At 45.4% G+C, this 16,562-nt stretch overlaps 1 protein-coding gene across 3 annotated transcripts in view; it reads right to left on the bottom strand.

Moving 5' to 3' along the window:
• MYO5B (myosin VB) overlaps window positions 1-16,562 on the bottom strand; it is a 296,838-nt gene that overhangs the window by 148,737 nt on the left and 131,539 nt on the right. For all 3 annotated transcript variants that reach the window (XM_081881337.1, XM_081881338.1, XM_081881339.1), the window contains exon 5: window positions 7,842-7,998. In XM_081881337.1, the coding sequence (XP_081737463.1) occupies window positions 7,842-7,998 (157 nt within the window). The remainder of the gene's footprint in view (window positions 1-7,841; window positions 7,999-16,562) is intronic.

Below are 16,562 nucleotides of genomic sequence, written 5' to 3'. Positions count from 1 at the left end.
CGTAAGGTCTGGCCTGTTTGTCCAATATAGAGAGCTGAAGGACACTGTTGGCATTTTATGGCATACACAATGTTAGACGATGAGCAATTAAATAGTCCCGAGATGGTATGTGTGATGTTGTTGGGGCCAGTAATGGTGTTGTCCGGGTGTATGTGGCAGCAAAGTTGGCATCTGGGTTTATTGCAGGCTCTGGTGCCAGTGTCCGTGTTAGGTCTGGTTGTAGTATTATTGTGGGTTAGGAGTTGTTTAAGACTGGGTGGCTGTCTGTAGGCAATGAAAGGTCTTCCTCCCAGAGCTTGAGAAAGAGAACTGTCATTGTCCAGGAGAGGTTGTAGATCTCTGATGATGCGTTGTACTGTTTTAACTTGGGAGCTGTATGTGATGACTAGAGGTGTTCTGTTATTTTCTTTTTTGGGTCTGTCTTGCAGCAAGTTCTCTCTGGGTATCAGTCTGGCTCTGTTGATCTGTTGTCTAACTTCATCTGTTGGGTATTTCCATTCTGGGTGAGAACTACTGGTGTACTTCATTCAGGCTTGTTGAGGAAGGCATTCTGTCATCATTTGAAGTTATAAGCAGTGGTTCAAAGGTTTTCCTGCCCCATTAAAAGTCTGTGGGACCAACTACTGACAAAATGAGGCGGTGTGTGCACAAATCAAATTCTGAAGTGAGAATTTTGCCAAGACTATAGTCATATTTGTAGAGGGAGCCACCTAGTGGGTGCTATGTACAGCGCCTATTCCCCCAGTAACAGAATATAACACCATGGTGCAGTGGTAAGACAAGGAGTCTCCCATGAAGAAGTAGGCTGCAGCACTCCAGAATGCAAGTTTTTAATGTTACTCCACAAAACACACCTTGAAAAGTAGAACTACTGCGCAGCAGAGCAAAAATTTCCAGAAGGGTGGACATATTAATCTGTTGCAGCAAAAAACAGTGAAGACTCTTAGAACATTAACAAGCACTAGGGAAGAATGTTACAGATAGGTAGCCGTGTTGGTCTGCCATAGTCAAAATAAAAAAAAATCCTTCCAGTAGCACCTTAAAGACCAACTAAGTTAGTTCTAGGTATGAGCTTTCATCTGAAGAAGTGTGCATGCACACGAAAGCTCATACCTAGAACTAACTTAGTTGGTCTTTAAGATGCTACTGGAAGGAATTTTTTTATAGGGAAGAATGGTTATGTAAGCTTTCAGAATATTTAGAATTAGCCAAATTGACAGATATAATAAGACAAAAACCAAAAAGTGAAGTGAAAAGGAATGGGAGTGCCTAAATGAATACCTTAAAAGCCAAGGTTTGAGGACAGAAATCTGGCTGAGTCTGGAATAACCTTGTGAAGGGAAAGGATAAGAAAGAGGGATTTATATCTAGATGTTAGGACAGAGATGATAAGGAAAACAGGAAAACAGGAAGATACAATGAGAGGTAAAGGAGGTGCTGTGGGATTGGTGGAAGTCAATGTTTGTTTTCCTTTTTAGTGTTTATATTATTAATTTGTAAGATCTGGATTTGTTTTTTTTTATATGATTATTTTTGTGTTTTGTGTATTGTTATTTTTCATTTATGTTGTTGTTGTGTGGAAAATACTAATAAAATTTACTATTTTAAAAAAAGTGCTATTTTTCTGCTTTCAGGAAGTATTTCTTTTGGGGCATGGGAGTTACATATGGCAGCATTTTAAAAATATATCATTCTGCCAGCATTGCAAAGCACTATGGTCCATTCTACTACCTCATTCCTTTGTGGGGCTCCCTTCTGAAGTTTTGCACATGGCGAGTGGATGACTGGTACAAAACGTCACTTTGGCTTCCATGAATTCCAAGCTCTGCCCCACCCACACAATATTGTCATTGCCACTTGCCATTTTACCGCTTCACTTCAAAATGTGCTGAGCCAATCACAGAGTCACCCAAAGAAATCCTTGAGTGCTTTAGAACAATCCCAGGCCATAACTGAAGCTAAAAAGGGTATACATTTTGTGGCTGACATCCTGCAAGGAAGATGATGATAATGATATTAACATTTATGAAAACAACCTCTCCTCTTCATTGTAGTTTGTGAAGTAGGGATACCTTGGTTTACAACCATAATCCGTTTTGGAGTTCCGGTTGTAAACCAAAACAGGTTGTAACCCAAGGTGTGCTTTCGCCAATGGGGCCTCCAAAAAGAAAAAGAAAAGTAATCCTAAAAAAAAAGTTTGTAATCCAAAAAAAGGGACACACACTTCAGGGTTTGACGTGGTTGTAATCCAAAATGGTTGCAAACCCAAACAGTTGCAAACCAAGGTACCACTGTCTGAACAAGCTTTTTATTAAACATCTAAATGCATAAAAGTGACCTTGAGGAGGGTCGCGATGAAGCTGCTTGAAAGGCCGCAAAAAAACAAAATAGTAGGATTGGTGTCAAGTTCTCAGGTTAAGAATCTACCATGCAATCTTCAGAGATAAAATTGCTTCAGTGCTGCCTGCCCTTCACAAAAGCAGTGTGGGCTTGACCTGCTTGTCGCTATATTTGCCAAGGACCCAACATCACAGCAAAGTGGCAGAGACACTCACCTGAGCTTTGCAAAAATTCCATGAGAAAGTGGCTTTTCTAGCTTTACCTTGTTTTGAAGTAAGAGATTCATCTTCTCAGGTTTATAAACCTCTTAAAAGTCCCCCCCCCCAATGCCTGAACAATTATCCTTCGCATCAGGGCCGGCTCTATCAGGAAGTGAAATGAGGCAACTGCCTCAGGCAGCAGAGGCAGGAGACAGCGACTTTGTGCCTCGTCCTGCTTCCTTGCCTCTCTGGCCCACAAAGCCACCCAGGAACTTCCTGCTTAGCTCCACAAAGTCATCTTCTGCTTGCCTCCCCTCTTCTGCCACTGTGGCCTCAGCTCATTCTCTCCTCCCTCCATCCCCTTACTTGTTATCTGTTTCGTCACTGCAATCCTGGGGGCCACCTTCCTCAAGCCTCAGTCTCCCACCTCACTCTGAGGGAGGGGTCCTTTCACAGAACAAGGCATTCTGCGCGAGGTGGTCCAGGGGACTGCCTGCGTCACCATGGCTTTGCTATGGTGACGCATGCTTCCGCAAGTCTGTGAGATCGCCGACAAAAATACATGGAACAGCCCAGCCCAGCCCAAGTGATGGTGAGGGCAAATAATATGAAAATTGGCATTGAGAGAAATTGCATTGGGACAACCCGAAAAGGTCGGCAAAGAGCATTGTAAACAAAACAGAAAGCACTTCTCAACTCCCGCTGACAGAAACACGGTTAAGAAATCTCAGAACACCCCTAATTAAAACATTTAAGTTATAGTGCAAGCGACAGAATGTGTTTTGTGCTTGTCGCTCCTTTGATTCGCAACGCCTAACTAAGCTCCCTGTGAGGTTCCCTCATTGGGGATTCACCTCCTCACGTCTGAGTTATGGTATCTGGTTTTGCTAATTCCATCCTCTCATCAGCGTTCTCTTAAATTAAAAAATCTGCCATGAGAACACAATCCCGCAGGGATCACAGCTTTATACAACCATCACATAGAATCTCAATTACTGTCATTCGGATCCGATCATCTGTGTTTAACAGAATAGGGAGGAAGGAAGCAATTATGTGATTGTTGCAGACAGAACCGTCTTCTGCAAACACCGTAATAAAACACAGGAGAGTGGCAGAGAACAAACCACTCTCAGAAAGGAAAACGGAAGCAAGGCCCAGGGACAGATTAGCAGCACCGTTAAGAATAAGATCTTCCCTGGGCTCGATAGCAAGTAAGCAGACTTAACAGAATCTCATCACACAATCGGTGTTTTTTAATTTGTAATTTAAGGCAGCAATGAAAACTCCCAGAATAAATGCAATTTGAGAGTTCCTGTTTTTCAGTTATGTTCCCAGAAGCATCTCATGTGCAGATTGGAAGATAAAAATGCATTTTTATTCTGCACCGGAAAGACCTTCTCTGAAGTATCATGTCAGCATTGGGTTCCACATACCAAGAAACCTAACATTGCAAAATTGAAAATGATTCCCTGCAACAAACAGAGGACATTGCATTCCCCAGGTGGCACACAATTAAGTCTCTGTTAGTGTACCCACATCCACAGCCTCTCCTCACGGCATTCCTGTCTTTTGTGGCTTAGTCACTATAATCAGGCATAACCAAAGCAGGATTTGCATCTGCAGTACTGTTTTCCATGAATTCCTATGGGGGTAAATTAATTCACCCCCTTGTATCGCAAAAAGAGAAAGGGCTTCAATCAAACACACCATTGATGACAGGGTGGTGCCTGCCCCTGCTTACAGCAGCAATAGAAGGGAGCACAGTATGGCTTTTTGCCCCATCCCTCATTGCAACCAACTTATTTTGCCCCATAGCAAACAGAAACGACCACAATCTGTCTAACACAATCCCAACACTTTTACCTGCTCAAGGTGTTCCAAAAACTATGCGAGACTAGACAGGACCTTGGCCTGACCACAGCAAGGCTTTCGAGTTAATTTAAGCAGCATCCAAGGATCTTCCCAATTTCAAAAGGCCACTTGTCAAATGGTACAAGTCCTTGCAAAAGGCATGAGGGTGTCATTGCTACTTTCTCCGATAGCCACATATCAGTGCATGCTTAAAAGTGCACAATGCCTATGCTTTAAAGGCCAGACCTGAATGCAAGGTTCAGCTTAAAAGATTCAAGACAGCCTTGTATTGGCTGCCAGCCAGAGCTTAGAGCAGAAAAGCTTCAGCACCTCTCTTTAATGGGGGAGAAAGGAGCCTGGGCAACACTAGCCAAGCTGGCAGACATCTAACAGAGTCTGCCACACACGCGGCAATTAATTCTCTTATCACTACGAATTTGAAAATTAGAGTTGGCAGTAGAGCGCTCATTTATTTTCAGGAGCAAAAGGAAGAGAGTACTCAGAAACTGGAGCAGTTGATAAAGAAACCTCTGTCAGTGCAGGAGAACGAAAACTTGGGACACGGATATTAGATTCAGCTCCAGCCTCTGCAATGACGCTGTAAGATCATCCCAGAGCCCAGTGTATAAGCCCAAACAGAATGAGTTTCCTAGTCTCCTGAGCCACTGCAAGGTGCTTGGACTGTGTTGAACCTCCCTCTCTTACACCCTGCTGCTCTTCCAGCCCATCTGTAAGCTCTTTGAACAGTGTTCTCCAACAGGCACTGTGCACTGCAGTTTCCATCATACCCAGGTAGCGTGGCCAATGGTCAGGGATGAAAGGAGTTGTAGGCCAAAGCATCTGGTTCATGTCATGCCCCAGACTATAAATCTTGGCAGCCCAGAAGGGGGTGTGGTCCATCCATGCACAGCTGCAGAAACTAGAGCATGAATGTCAGGGGGCTGCCATTGGAACGGGGGGGGGGAGCCAGGGGGATACAGAGAGCCTCCGGCGCTTCTGAGGGGCAGTGCCTCATTGAGCGGGAGGGAAAGTCACGCCTCCAGTGGAGCAGAGTGGGAAGGGGGGAGCCAAGTGAGGGGAGGGTTCAAGGATGCTACTGAGAGCCCAAGCACCTCACCTAGCCCGGCTAGCCGGGAGGCAGTAACGCCGTTTCCGTCGCCCAGCTTACGCAGAGGTGTGAAATGTAAGGAGGGAAGGCGGAGATTTTGGGTGTCCAAGTTCTTATGTTGGAGGGGAAACCAGAAGGGGCCACTCCCGGAATCTGCAAGCGACTAAGACGGACATGAACTTTGTGATTCTGCACTGTATATAGTTTGAACCAATAAAACCTGTAAAAGACAGGTCGGAGTCTTGCCTGGTTACTCAGGAGCAACCACCACAGGCACCTAACAATGAATGCCTTCTCCTGAACCCTGAAGAGACACCTCTGCCACCAGAGTCCAATGACTAGTTCACAGACTTCTCAGAAGGATCAGAAGAGTGCTGAGACAATATCCCAAACTACCTAGTTCTGCAGTTGCTCTAAGGTGTTGGTGAGATAATTTTGATGTTCTGCCTCAACTGCACAATCACCAGCTGCACTCATGAAACCCACCCATAGAGCTCTCTCCAAGGTGCTGAACCCACTTTGTTTTGCCTTTCTGTGTGCACAGAACCCTGGTATCCTCTGCGCTTGGGCCGGCTTTCATCCGTAGCAGTAGGCACCCCCATGGGTCAGGACAGTACAATGTGGCAGGTAAGACTCTACCCATCTGAAAAAAAGTTCTCCCTGCGCCCCACACATTGCCTCTGTAGAATTAAGCAGAATGCCCTCCAACCGAAAGCCTGCCTGTTGCCGGCAAAGCTTTCTTTTGCTGAAGACTGATAAATTTTCTCTGTAGCAAAGCATAGTAGGAAAGGGCTTGCTAAAAACGAAATGATTTGATATACGAAAGGTGAAACACAGGAGAACAAAAGAGCATCTTTGAAAAGGGAATATTGATTCTGTTTCGAGACCAGGCTAATGCAAGTCTCGACTTCTGTAGACTATTATTGGGGTTGGGATCTGAATTCTCCATTAAAAATGAGCTGGGACAATGTTGACACGAAGTCAAATTTGCAAGCACTGGCTGAGGCTGAAGTTACACAGCTGAAGGCAGCACGAAGGCAGCATCAATCTGCATTCAATCTTCCGAAACAACAACAGCAAGAACAACAACAGAAGTTAAGAATAGACTGTCTTGAACCAAGCAAACTTTGAAATTCTAAAAGTGGGTAAAATACTAAAGACCACTTTCCATGTCATGTGTTGCTGGCAGAAAACCCCTGGCAGCAGGCACAAGTCAGTAATGCCACAAGCACAAGAGGAGACTGGAACTCTGATCTGGTTGACTCAGAATAACCCCCCACCAGCCCTTGCAGATGCATCTGGAAGGGCAATGAGCTGAAACAGGGAATTCACCAATGAAAAGCCTTCCATTTCCCCGAAGTTCTCCTAACTGTTAATTTCCACATTCTGCTTCAGCTTTCATACAATGTAAAAGCCGCTTCCAGAAAACTAATGGAACATAGTGATTGCTTGGTATTCATTTCCTGATTCGGGGGGGGGGGGAATCTGTTTGCGACCCCCTTAATTCGGAAAGTTCGCAGGAGTAAAGTTCTTCTCTGCTGTTTTCATGGGGGGACTACAGTGGTGCCCCGCAAGACAAACGCCTCGCAAGACGGAAAACCCGCTAGACGAAAGGGTTTTCCGTTTCGGAGGCGCTTCGCAAAACGAATTTCCCTATGGGGTTGCTTCGCAAGACGAAAATGTCTTGCGAGTTCCTGCGGTTTTTTTTCCTTTCCCCCCCTTTTCCTAAGCCCTAAGCCGCTTATCAGCTGATCCGCTGATAAGCCGCTTAACAGCTGATCCGCTAAAAGCCGCTAAACCGCTAATAGCGCTAATCCGCTAAGCTGTCAATGGGCTTGCTTCGCAAGATGAAAAAACCGCTATACGAAGAGCCTCACGGAATGGATTAATTTCGTCTTGCGAGGCACCACTGTATTATTTGAAGAACCAACCCAGCATACGGAACATTGCAATGGGGTCCGCTCCAGATCTGCTCACAATTAAGAACTTTGGAAACGGATTGAGAGACAGGGCCCCTGCAGAAAATGTTGCATAACTTCAAATATTTTCTGCAACATCAGTTCACTCACACAAATTTGGATGTTGTAATTTCAAAGCACTGAACGTTTTATGGCTTATCAGTGTTTATTTTATTTCATGCATCTCAAATATTTTCCACCTCTCTCTTTTCATTTGAAATGTTTTTGTGTTTTTTAATGAAATCTTTCATCTTGTGTTTATATCTCTACAACGTGGTGTGGCGACTCTTTCAACAAGGTGTACGTATCGTAACACAAATGCTCTTTCCCTCCCAGATTGCCCCAAAGTAGAAGTATTTATGCCACAGTTGAGTTGGCCCTTACCTCCATGATAGGACTGGAAGCCAGAACTTTCTCTTCAATATTGGTTTCGCTGGAGGAGCCTCCAACAGATGCGAAGTAGCGCATGGCATATTTGGCAGAGACGGTTTTGCCGGCACCAGACTCCCCGCTAACAATAATGGACTGGTTCTTCTCATCCCTGTATGAGGAAGAATGAGGCAGGTGTTACATTTAACCTCTTAACATTGCTCTCTTTTCTTGGCCGGCTCATATTACTTCATATTATCTGCCTCCCATTTGAGTTCCATTTACCTGGAATGGGCCGATGGCTATTTCATTTCATGTAAAGAGTAGAATTGATATCACAAGGATCTAAACTTCTCAGTTATTTGAAACTTGGTTTATTTATTTCAAAATGTGTCCTGCCTTCCTAAAAAGTTAAAGGTAGGAAATGGAGAAAAAAAGAGAGCATATTTGCATGTGCGAGCACAAACACACAGAGCTGTTTGCCTCTACATAGTTCCATCCTTATTTCAGACATTGTGATATATCAATATATTGCAATGTTTAGCTGGTGAGATATCGTGATGTTGAAAACCAGTCCTAACAGCTGATCCAATACATTTTGCCACCCGAGGTGAAGAAGAAGATGGTGCCTCCCCATTCCTTTTACAAAGGTGACCAGACTGGTATCTGAATCTTATTTCAGTGCTAGAAATTAACCGCACTCTTGAAATTGGGAAGGGAACCATGTACACTAGTTTGAGATCCTTGGAAGATGGTACATAAGGTGGTACATAAATGTTATAAATAAATCAATCCCTATTTTTGAAAGCCTGCTGGCATACATTGTTTCCCTCACTTTTGTTCTGCAACTTTAATTATTACTATTATTTTTTTTAAGGACCATCCCAGCCAATGAGGGATCACATAGCGAACATGTTCACTGCATGGTGCCATAGTCATGTGGTCGGCCACTGTGTGAACAGGATACTGGACTAGATAGGCCATTGGCTTGATCCTTCAGGCTCTTGTTATGTTCTTAATTAACCCATTAATGTTTAATGTGCTACTAATCCAAAGTGCAACTAATCAATAGATGGTTTTGATTGTGCTTTATTGCACTTAATTGCTTTGATGTTGTTAGCTGCTTTCATGATCAATATGGAAAGAAGGAGCAGAAGTGACTGAAATAAATAAAAATCTTAAGCAGCAAAATTCCAGATCTTGAAAATACTTGAACAATGTTAAGAATCTTGTTGGTGGGAGGGAGGAAAGGGCCTCATTTTGAGGTGACAGAGGACTCACTGCACTCAGTAGCTCCTTATACCTCCCTGTGATTAGCAAACCCAGAAATACGCAAAATAAGCAAAAATGCAAAAACATATTTAGTCTGCCTGATTAAAGCAGCTCTCTGAGCTTTGCTTACAACCGGCGAGAAGCTGTGGTACCTTATTTATTCAGATTTAGAGACCACCCTACACCACATAGCATGAGACTATTCAAATATTATATTAACATATCATTAAAAGTCTCCTCTTTTCTGCTAGCTTAAACCTGATCCTGAATCAACAACTCAGAACAGATAGTACAGAATTATGATTCTGTCAGTGCAACGGAAGCACAACCCAAGCTTTAATCAGAACCAAGTTGCTTGTGCCTCGTTGAACATCCCCAGAACAGAAACCACAGAATGGCTGGAAGTTAATTTACTGCAAGAACCCTGTAAGGTGGGTTAGGGCTGAGTGGCCCAAGGTCGCACACTGAGCTTCACTGCAGGGCAGGATTTGAACTCGGATCTCCAAGGTCCTACTCAAACACTCTAGCCTCTATGTCACACTGGCACTCTCTCTGCCTTCTTCCTGCCACCTCATTATTGGTACCGACTGCACTTACAGCCTAGAGACATGGGTCACTGTGGGTTAAACCACAGAGCCTAGGACTTGCCGATCAGAAGGTCGGCGGTTTGAATCCCCGCGACGGGGTGAGCTCCCATTGCTTGGTCCCTGCTCCTGCCAACCTAGCAGTTCAAAAGCATGTCAAAAGTGCAAGTAGATAAATAGGTACCGCTCTGGCGGGAAGGTAAACGGCGCTTCCATGCACTGCTCTGGTTCACCAGAAGCGGCTTAGTCATGCTGGCCACATGACCCGGAAGCTGTATGCCGGCTCCCTCGGCTAATAAAGCGAGATGAGCGCTGCAACCCCAGAGCTGGCCACAACTGGACCTAATGGTCAGGGCTCCCTTTACCTTTACCTGCACTTATGGCTGCTCCTGTCTTTCCTCCCATGGATTTGTTTGGATTTATTTGTTGCCCCCAAGATGGACCACGAGACTGTGGCTGCCAATGAGAAAAGGGGAGGGGAGGCTGCCTGTTTCCCACCTCCTCCCTTGATTTCACCAGGTCTTGACCACGTGAATGAGGCTTGTAGGTCTGAGTGTGTGGAGGAGGAACAGCCACACAGCCTCTGCCCTACCCTGTGGAGGTTGGCTCTTCCTGCTGAGCAGTGTTAGAAACTCAGATATATAATATAGGAGCCATATCACTCCTTAGAGTCGCCAAAACTGAATGTCTGGTTGCCATTTTGGAGCAAGACAGCTCTAAAGTCTTGTTTTTCTAAGGACTACTGTGATTTATTCATAGTGAAACAGCTGGTTAGTTCAGATGACAACCTTGAGCTAGGTTAAGAGCTTTGAGAACTTACCATATTTTTCGCTCTATAAGATGCACCTGACCATAAGATGCTCCTAGGTTTAGAGGAGGAGAACAAGAAAAAAAATATTCTCTCCCTCTCTGCGCAGCACCTCTCCAGCAAAGCGGGAGGAGAAATGGAAGGGGCTCCATTTCTCCTGCCGCTTCGCTGAAGGGGCGCTGCGCAGAGAGGGAGGCTCCCACTGCGCTCAGGAGGCTTCGGGCGGCTATCCCTAAAGCCAGGAGGGCAAGAGGGATTGGTGCGCACCGATCTCTCTTGCTCTCCTGGCTTTGCTTCACTGGAGAGGTGCTGCACAGCTTTCCCTCTCTGCGCAGTGCCCCTTCAGCGAAGCGGGAAGGTGCTCAGAAGGCTTTGGGCGGCTATCCCTGAAGCCAGGAGAGCAAGAGGGATCGGTGCGAAAGCCAGCGGCGTAGCGTGGGTTGTCAGCACCCGGGGCAAGGCAAGTAATTTGCGCCCCCTAACCCCTAACCTGCCGCCGCTGCCAGCTTCTTCTTGCTGCTGCCTGGGCTGGGGTATTTACGGTAAGGTAGCCACGGCGGCGGCGGGGGGTCCGTGTCAGCTGATCTGAGGCGAGTTGCTGCTGGCGCTGCCGCCCAAACGACGCCGCTTGCCCGGAGGAGGGCAGAGAGGCGAGGAAAATGCAACGTGGCCCAGCAGCTGCAGCAGCAGCGGCGGGGCTGTGAGGAGGGGCTGCCTGGTGCGCCCTCCGCGGCCCTGACGCGCGGGGACCATGGCGAGCGCTGAGAGCCGCTGCCTGTCGGACGCCTTCAGCCCGGACGCGCGCACAGCTCATCGGTTCCGCGAGACATGGGGCTCTGCTACAGCCTGCGCCCGAGGCTCTTCGGCGACTCCAGAGGCGGCGAGCGCCCCCCCAAATGTTGCGCCTGGTGCGGACGGCCCCCCCCGCACCCCCACGCTACACCACTGGCGAAAGCTGCACAGCCTGCATTTGCTCCATAAGACGCACACACATTTCCCCTTCCTTTTTAGAGCTTCTTATAGAGCAAAAAATACGGTAAAGAAGAAAAGCCCCTTGATCCAGGGACAGTCCAGATATATTGGCTTATTCCAACCTCTCTTTCTTAATACATCTGCTGAGGCTGCACAGAAAAGGCAATTTGTTTCCACTGATTCATTCCAATTGTACAGATAAAATATAACTGATAAGAATTCTACAGGATGGGGTATGAATGTGTGGAAGCAGACCGGGTCCAATGGTCCTCATATGGTGGAGATGTCAGGCGCCATCCTGTAACCCAGGCATCTTCCCTTGGTAACAAGTGGTCGAAAGCTAGGTGAAAAATGCGCCTGGCTCCTGGCTAATTTCAAACACTGCTGGTGAGGGGACAAAGGCTGTCGGTTCTCTTCTGTTATTCCTCATTGCTCAAGATCTAGGCCGCCAGGCATGCCATTCCTGAGATTCAGGCCCAATGTGGCTGAACTTTTGCTCTCTCTCTCTTTTTAATAAAGGGTTTTGGGGCTCTAGGGGCTGAATAACAATGGAAGGAGTGAGTCTCATTCCTCCACTGTGGACCCGATGCTTCAAGATGGCTCTGCTCGGGTGTAGGCCTCTTTCAGTAAGCAGCAATTGCACCCAGAGCCTCATCAGACGTCTCCCTCCCATAGATCTATCCGAGCTCTCCATTTGGCTCCAGACCTGCCGGGACTCACATGAAGGTAGGTGCCTCTGCCTTCGAGAGCTAACAGCCTTCTAGGCAAAACACGCTTCAAGACTCACTGCCCTGGAGAAAATCTAAGATTTGCCATCTACTCTTATAAACACCATACACAGAGGGCGATTTTTAAAAGAAAGACTGCATGCATTAGAGAACAGAGTGGACTTTGCAGAGTTTCCAAAGATACCATGTGCTCCTTTGAGTCATGGGGAATCCCAAGACTGACAGTCACTGTCTGCTGTCCAAAGTACCCCACCCATTATTTCCAGATGGGACTTTTTTGTGAATCAATCGCCAACATCCCAGGATGAATTCAACTGCCACGAACCATTTAACACTTTGATTTTAAACCAGATGTGTTTCAAGTACCGTATTTTCCGCTCTATAAGACGCACTTTTCCCCTCCTAAAAAGTAAGGGGACATGTGTGTGCATCTTATGGAGCGAATGCAGGATGTATAGCTATCGCTGAAGCCAGGAGAGCAAGAGCGATCAGTGCGCACTGATTCTTCTTGCTCTCCTGGCTTCAGCGATAGCCACACAAAACCTCTTGAGCGCAAAAGGGTGCCTATTCAGTGGTGGGACCCTGGACTATGCAACACTCGCTCTACACAGAACTTACCTAGAAGTCATTTAGATGCCAGGCCAAGGGCTTTAAAAGCATAAAATTATACGCTGACTGGAGACTTTTAGGTTGCTGCTTTTATGTTGCTGGTGTTTATTTTTAATTATACTGTTTTACACTGTTCTTTAATATTGTTGCTTTCATGTTTATTTTTAATTTGCTTTGTTGCAATGTGAATTTTTGGTAAGTCCTGGGAACCCGGTGAAAAGCAGGAGGAAATCAACTCAAACAGATCAACCAACTACCCCTACCTTCCCACCACCCAGTGGGTGATTTTGTATTTTTGCTCACAGCTGACAGGAAGGAACAGAAAGTCATTTGCTGCTGCTGGCATAGGTCTGGATGGGTGAAGTCAAACTAGTTCGTGTTAAAACTAACGCTTCAGTTCTCCGAAAAACACCAAAGCAGCAAATAATTTTTATTTATTACTTCTACTCCAGGAGAGATTGCATGTGTTTGCTACACAATTTGGTGTACTGTACTGCTCCCCAAGACCCCATATAAAAAACCCCCTGACAGCCACATCAACAAGCTTAAGGATCACTGGAAAACCCTCCATCATCTTTCCCTTACATTACGTAGGATAGAGATGGATCTATGGGTAGCAAACTGCTATTGTTCTGCACAAAACAGCAAAAAACAAATCAGAGCACAGACACTCCATGCTCTTCCCATTGCAATAAAAAGCTTTCAACTTTGGATGACGCATTACTACTACATATTGGTCCAGGTTAAGCATTGCAGGAGTTATCAATAAAGCAGTTGTCCTATATGGAGAGCATAGCTCAATGGCGAATGTGGTATTTTAAAGATAGGAATAAGAACTGTGTCCTGTTCTCCCCACCCTGATCTGTGATATTTCACAACAGGTCAGATGACATAAGAGTACCCCCAGCTGCAAAAAAAAAAAAACCCCCACTGCAGTAGACAGAAACAGACAAAAGGACACACTTCTTCACACAATGCATTAATTGAACTTGGGGAGTTCGCTGCCACAAGATGTAGTGATAGTCTCTAAACTTAGGCAATGCTTTTTAAATTCCTAAAGGGTAAGTTGACCAAAAGGAATAAGCCGTGACAATGGGCTCCTGCAACAAAATGCAGCTGAGCATTCTCACCTAACAGAAACGCTGGGTTCCAGCCAGCCATGTGCTCCTGCAAGATACTCTATTTCAGTGTTTCCCAACCTTGTGCCTCCAGCTGTTTTTGAACTACAACTCCCATCATCCCTGACTAGCAAGACCAGTGGCAAGGGATGATGGGAATTGTAGTCCAAAAACAGCTGGAGGCACAAGGTTGGGAAACACTGCTCTATTTCATGTTTTTCATTCTATCCCAGTTCTTCCATTGCTGAGGTCAAACAAGAGGTGACGGCCACCCATCACTTTCTTTCCCTGCTTATGGGTTTGCCTTGGCAGAAAAGCAGAATATTTGGCTAGGTGAACTGTCCACATAGCACAAAACACTTTAAAAAGAACAAAAATATATCCAGCATCTGTCAAGCCCCTAAGTGAGGAATGTAAAATTCCACCTCTCCAGCTAGTGACCCAAGAGAGAGATGAGGTTCCAAATACTTACAACCCCCCCAACCCCCCAACCCCCCATTGCAGGTAGACCAAACAATACCAAGGGAACTGAAATCTAGATGCAACAAGTTTTCCAGATCTGCCAAACTCAGGAACATAGCCGTCAATCTTCTCTGCACATTTCCCCTTCTAAGTGCACACCCGCTAAGGCACACTCACGAATACATATATACAAGGAATCCCTGCGGACAACAAAAGTGATAAAAAGACCCAGCAAACACCATTTGCTGCTAATGCAATCAGCCTGCCAAGATTTATTTCCCCTCCCTCCTGTTTCACAAAAGATTTGCCTGAACAGCTGACCCCTTGTTTGTTCAGAAGCACTTAGCTGGGTGCTTCAGACCTAGCCAAGTTTACAATTTGGATTTGAAAGGCCAGTTTTAAGACATGAATCACAGAATACAATGGTGCCAGCATTCACAGCCTTCTGCAGGATTTTGAGGGGTCCTGGGCAGGCTGCCTTTGGTGACGGCCATCTCTCCCATGCATACTGCTGCCTGGGCTCCCAGCGGCAATGCTGCAACAAGGAGGGCATAAGGAATGCATGTAGCAGCCCTCACAGATTAAACGTCATTGCTAGAGCATGTGTGTCGCCTGACACAACCTCTGGCAGTGTACTCTTTGAAATGTGCCACATTCACACACTCAAGCACGAATCATCGTGACAAGACATAGAGAAGAGTTTATGTGGAATGGGCAATACAAGATTGCATACTGTTGTAAACAAAAATTGTCCTTTTCCCTTATGGGGTGTCCAAGAGCCCATATAGAGTCCTTACATAGGTTCCCTATTGGTAGGAGAGAATAACAGAAGCCAACCAGAGAATACTGAGAAGCAAAGCAGCTAGTAAGCTTGATCTTTATTGATCTGTTGCAACAGGGTCTCCCCTCACCCGCAGGAGAGATGAGGGACCCCGAAAAATGGCATGCAAGGCCTTATAAAGACTTTTGAAATTCCCACCCTGTAGATCAAGACCACCCCCAGAAACATCATACATACATCACAGAAGGGGTGTAACCTAAGACCACCCCTCAGATACATCACACCTACATCACAGAAAAGGCGGTCTAAAACAGAAATTTGAATATTGTTTTTCTCCTGTTGTTGTTTATCTCCTGTTTGGCAGGTTACTTGATTGGATTTCCTGGGGAGCCTGGCCAGTCTTTTGTAATGATAAATACTTAGTTCCTGGACCAGGTCACAGGCTCACACCCTATTCATATCTAAAATGTGCCCTTAAGACAGGATTTGTGAGGAAAGAGACAATGGGAGGTTTCCCACTTTGACCTTGCAGAGAAAACATTTGCTCATTTTAGGAATCAAAATGGTTCCAGGCTGGTCTTCCTGTGCTGGTCTATGTACGTGCTTGGTTGGTACACTTATGAACATTACCATATATCTAAGACCATAAAATTCCTATCACAATACCCACTTGGTCCACTTGGTCCTGCTCTACAATTCTACAATTCAAGGTCCTGTGCAGCTCTTCTTCTCCTAAACCCACCAAACCCAATAAAAGCAGGAAAACTGGACAAAGCAGAATAAATCATGGGACATTTGTGGTACTTAAATGTATGTGACCTGCAGATTTCGACTTCTCTCACTACAGAATGTTCATCTCATGCTTCTCAAACCCACTCTTTTTCAAGTAACACAAAGTTACCAAGTTAAACACGACTGATGGCTTTGTTAGCAAGAATATTAACAGAAGTTATCTTTCCTGCACACAGCTAGGAGCTGCCCTCTCACGGCACAGGAAGGCAAAGAGATCAAACGTCCACTTACTGGTAATAGCTTCAGCTCCTGCAGCTGGGCAAAGGTGAGTGAGGGGGCTCCCTTATTCTCATGCTAATCTTCAAGGCAGAAAATAACCTTTCCAGATGTCTGCAATTTAATTGATGCCACTAGCTCACGGATAGGCTAATTAAAAAGGTTAATGATGCTTCTTTGTATTCCTACCTTGCAAGCACGTTCCTTCTAGCAAGAGCAAGAGCTCTGTCCCATGGATCTCCAGCCTTTCATTCCCAATTTTGTAAAAAAAAATATTATTTTTTGCAAAATGCTTCATAGACCATAAGACTTCAGATCCACCACTTTTTATTGAAGGTAAAGAAATGCTCATCTTATCCCGCTTACCCTTACCCTTTACTTTAGATTACCAAAA

The sequence above is a fragment of the Podarcis erhardii genome, assembly GCF_964252035.2.
Source record: "Podarcis erhardii genome assembly, chromosome: 11".
Taxonomy (NCBI): Eukaryota; Metazoa; Chordata; class Lepidosauria; order Squamata; family Lacertidae; genus Podarcis; species Podarcis erhardii.
Note: the sequence above shows the minus strand (reverse complement) of the source record. Positions and strands in the feature narration are given on the sequence as shown.